This window comes from Lycium barbarum, chromosome 8 (assembly GCF_019175385.1).
Source record: "Lycium barbarum isolate Lr01 chromosome 8, ASM1917538v2, whole genome shotgun sequence".
NCBI lineage: Eukaryota > Viridiplantae > Streptophyta > Magnoliopsida > Solanales > Solanaceae > Lycium > Lycium barbarum.
In genome coordinates this window covers 1235404-1239782 of record NC_083344.1, presented here as the reverse complement: position 1 = coordinate 1239782, position 4379 = coordinate 1235404, and the positions used below count along the sequence as shown (strand labels likewise).

At 35.1% G+C, this 4379-nt stretch overlaps 1 protein-coding gene across 1 annotated transcript; it reads left to right on the top strand.

Annotated features, from left to right (window-relative positions):
- The first annotated feature begins 335 nt into the window (after positions 1-335).
- Positions 336-1421, top strand: LOC132605626 (monothiol glutaredoxin-S11-like). The gene has a single exon (XM_060318790.1). It carries the CDS (start codon positions 861-863, stop codon positions 1161-1163), a length of 303 nt encoding a protein of 100 aa, XP_060174773.1. The 5' UTR covers positions 336-860; the 3' UTR covers positions 1164-1421.
- Positions 1422-4379: the final 2958 nt, after the last annotated feature.

Below are 4379 nucleotides of genomic sequence, written 5' to 3'. Positions count from 1 at the left end.
GATGGACTCGATTCTTTTCCCTTCCCCGTGGCATAAAAGTTCTTTTAAGTTAAATCCTAATTAATTATATGGAAAGTGAATATAGGTATATATGTTTAGGAGGTTCAAATAAGCCTTTTCCACCACAAAGATTCTAATTCAAAAAGTGCATGACCAAATAGAATATATGTACTATCCTCCAACTTGCTCAAAGTTTGTGGAATGAAATAGTATCTATTTTTATTTTATTTTTATTAAAATTCTCTTTAGTAAAGCTGTACTGCAGTTCTTGGAGCATCTAAATAAAGCACACCATCTTTTGAAACTTTTCAATTTAGACAGAGGAACTCCACTTTCATTTAGCTACATAGAAGATGTTCCATTTTTTTCTTTTATAAATAGTGTAGGCATGAAAACCCTCCATTTCCAAGCAACCTCTAAAAAATTAACCCTAATATTTCTCAAGCTTTTTCTTGCTTGCTTTTTCCTTCATCTCTTCTAGCATCAAATTATCAACCATCGGATCGATGTTCAAGTTCTGTTGAACTTAGATCCGATGGTACACTAAAGAGTACCTCCATTTACCCCTATCTCTGGTCGTTAAGTTATAATACCAAGTATAGCTCGTAACAAATCTATCCTCTTTCTACTAGCTTTCAAAAGGGCTAGTTGCAAGCTTAACGCAACCAACATAAATAGCAATTGAGAGTCAGACGATCTGATTCCACCTAGTGACGAATTAAACTAAACCAAGAAAGAAACCCTAGTTTTTGAAGACTAACCACTCTCGACCGCTTTTTATCAGATTTCATCATTTTGTTAGTCGGTGTTGTTAACTCAAAGGGCATACGAAGGTTCTTTCACAACCTAATTATCAAGAAATGGACAAGGTACAACGAATGGCATCGGATCACGGGGTAGTGATCTTCAGCAAGAGTACATGTTGTTTAAGCTACGCGGTCACCATACTATTTCGAGATCTTGGTGTTGATCCATATGTGCATGAACTTGATCATGATTCTGAGGGAAAAGATATGGAGAAAGCTCTTATGAGGATGGGTTGTAATGCCTCAGTTCCAGCAGTATTCATTGGGGGGAAATTAGTAGGATCAACAAATGAAGTTATGTCTCTTCATCTTAAAGGATCCCTAATTCAACTTATCAAGCCTTATCTCCCTGATTAAAACAAATAATTTAAGAGTTGAAGGGAAATACTATTCTCCTTTTAAGGAAATAAAGAAAACTATGAATTAGGAGGAAATTAATGAAATTAAAAGATTAAGGTAACAACTTACAAACGAATAAAAGTTAGTGGCTTGATCGACTGACACTAGTCATGTAGATCAAGGTCATGGTAGTATATGAATGTTGTAATAGCTAGTAGTTTTGTGATTATATGTACTTTGTGAGATATTAATTTATCCTAATTAGTCATTTGATTAGCTTTCATGCACCATATATATGCAGCCTATATTTTCTCTACAATCTGTTTGCCCTATACTAGTACTCCAAATAATTTAGAGATATTGATCAAAAACACACCTGAAATATTACTTTTTTGCGAGTTTTCTACCTGAACTATTAGATGTTTGCCTTCCTACCTGAACTACCACCACCTTTTTCTCACCATCATGGTGTACACTCTCGTTTTTTGTTTTAAAATAGTGTCAGATGGCACTCCACGCAGATAATTAAAGGAATTAATTGGAATTTCTTTAAAAAAAATTAAGAGATAATGGTAAAAAACACCTGAAGTATCATTAATTACAAGTTCCCTACCTGAACTATCAGGTGTTTGCATTTTCTACATAAACTATCACTAACTATTTATCAAATAATTTATTTCAGGTGTGCTTTTGACCATTATTATCTCAATAATTACTACTATTTTTGCTCAATATATAGAAATATAAGTTAAACTTATTACTTTTAATTAGTTTCTTTATTTCATATTCCGTTGCGAGAGAATTATGTTTAATTTCCTAGAACTTCCAAATTTATTATTCTTAAGGGTTTAACTTTTGTACCTATGGAGTGTAAAATAACCTTTGCATTGTTCATGAGATAAAGTGGGGAGAATATCATCAATTGTTTACCTTTGAGGAAAATATTTGATTTTATAAGCAAAGTTGGATGGTAAAAAATAATTTTCGTCCAATTAAAGGATGACCACATGTCAGAATTACCGTTCCGAAAGTATGGAAAATTAACACACCGTATATGTTAGCCCAAAGAAATTAAGTACTCATTTTGGCGCAACCCTAAAATTATTAACCCCTTTAGCCTTATTTAAGAAAAAATAACCTCATAATTACATTTTAGCGGTACTTTTAAATAATTTCAAAACATAGTTACATTTTAAATCTTATCGCAGATATACATTAATATACACATCCCTAAATTGTAGCCACAATTCTTGTATGCACGCGCATAATGTGTAGATGCTATCAATGTATATACGGTACTGTATGTGTGAGTATACAGTATATGCTATGTTTTGAAAGAGCGGACATACAATGTATATATTAAGTTTTGAAAGAAAAATACTGTTACGTTTTGGGGAAAAAAACATCGCTATTTTTGCATATGAAAAGGCGCTAGTCTCGCAACCTGTGAAATTTTCCCTTTATAAAATGACCAAAAAACCTTTTCTGTTGGGCCATGTTTGGTTTGGTATTAGCATTATAACTCTTAGGGGTCGTTTGGTTGGAAACAAGTTATCCCCAGATAACTAAGCCCAGGATTAGTTATTGTATCCTCCCACAGAGATAAAATAACACTACAGTTTCGAAATTAGTTGTACCACCATTTTATCTCAATCCCGAAATTAGTTATCTTTATCCCTTTTACCAAACGAGCCCTTAATGATATTTCTAACAGTCTGGCAATAAAAAGATGGTGGAGACTGGCTCACAAGTCTATATATAATAATTATAAAAAAAAAAAAAAAGGGAATACTCATGACACTAGTAAAATGACCAACGGAGCGACTCTTAAGAGTTTTTTGTTAAAAGAAAAGGACAATGACAAGCAAATAACTTCGTGCCAACGCGAAGCAATGCAGGGGTCACCTGAAACTGTCAACTCGTGCGCTCTAGTTAACGAAATCCTCGCCGACGTGAGCGATTTTATTACTGGTGGTGGTTGGGATGTTAACCTGCTGGCTAATGTTCTCCCTAACCAGATTGTCCAAGAGAATTGGTCCTGCTGATCACAATGATGATCCCATTTGGGACATTACAGAAGATGGAGTCTATTGGTCAACAGATCTGCTTGGAACAAGATCAGAATGATCAAGCAAAATAACAACTTCCTTTGCAAGTTGTGGCATAAGTCACTACCATTCAAGTTTTCCTTTTTGAGCTGGAGACTTTTTGTCATGGGAAACTTCCTTTCAATGAAGCTGTCGCAAGGTTTGGGAATCGGACTATTGCGACTTGTTTATGCTATAGTAGTCCTGTCAATGCCTCTATGCAGCACATTTTCACTGAAAGTGAAGTTGCTACTCACATCTGGAAGTATATTGGTGCCCCTCTTAGTGTTATACATCAACCGGGGCCAATAAGAAGGACTATAAAATAGTGGTGGGATATGAATACCAAAAATGGGGTCCAAAAATTGATTATGCCAATTGTTCCAGTCATTATATGTTGGGAAATCTGGAAGGAATGGACTGCTTTCAAATGTGGAGAACAACGGAAGATCTTACCTCAGCAGAATGGAGTACCATACTACATGGAATATAAAAGCAGTGATACATTCAGTTTCCCCTAACTGGAACTTGACCTTCAATATGTGAGAATATAGACAGATTGAAACCAGTAGTAACCATTAGGCATGTCAACGAATAGACCAGAGGAGGGAAACATCAAAATCAACATGGGGGCTACATCAAAAGTAACGAAAAGGCAGGCATTGGTGGTGTGATCAAGGATAACAATGGAGGGGTTCTTATGGCCTTTTCCAGACATGTCCAGTGCTCTAGCAAGCAGAGGCTCTTGCTGCAAAACTTGGTCCTCAGTGGTGCATTGACAATAACTCTACCTGTATTCTACTTTTCCTAAGGTTTATCCTGTAGATTGTTGATGTGTGACAATATCTAACGACGGAAAACGATACAATCTATTCAAACGTTGTGTTCATCAAAACAATACAGTACAATACAATCAAATATGCTACAATACATTATGAAATAATATGTAACAACCATCCAAACAAACTGTACACCATTATCACAACTACCAGGCCAGTAGCACTAGTACTCAAATTAAACTTTTCTTTTTTTTAGAATTCTTGCTGGAGTGCAACACTGCATCTCAATTCTCACATTAAGACTAGGTACATTTTTCTTGCACCAATTTTGTCTACAGTTTGAGATAGCATATCCTGCATTGATGTAG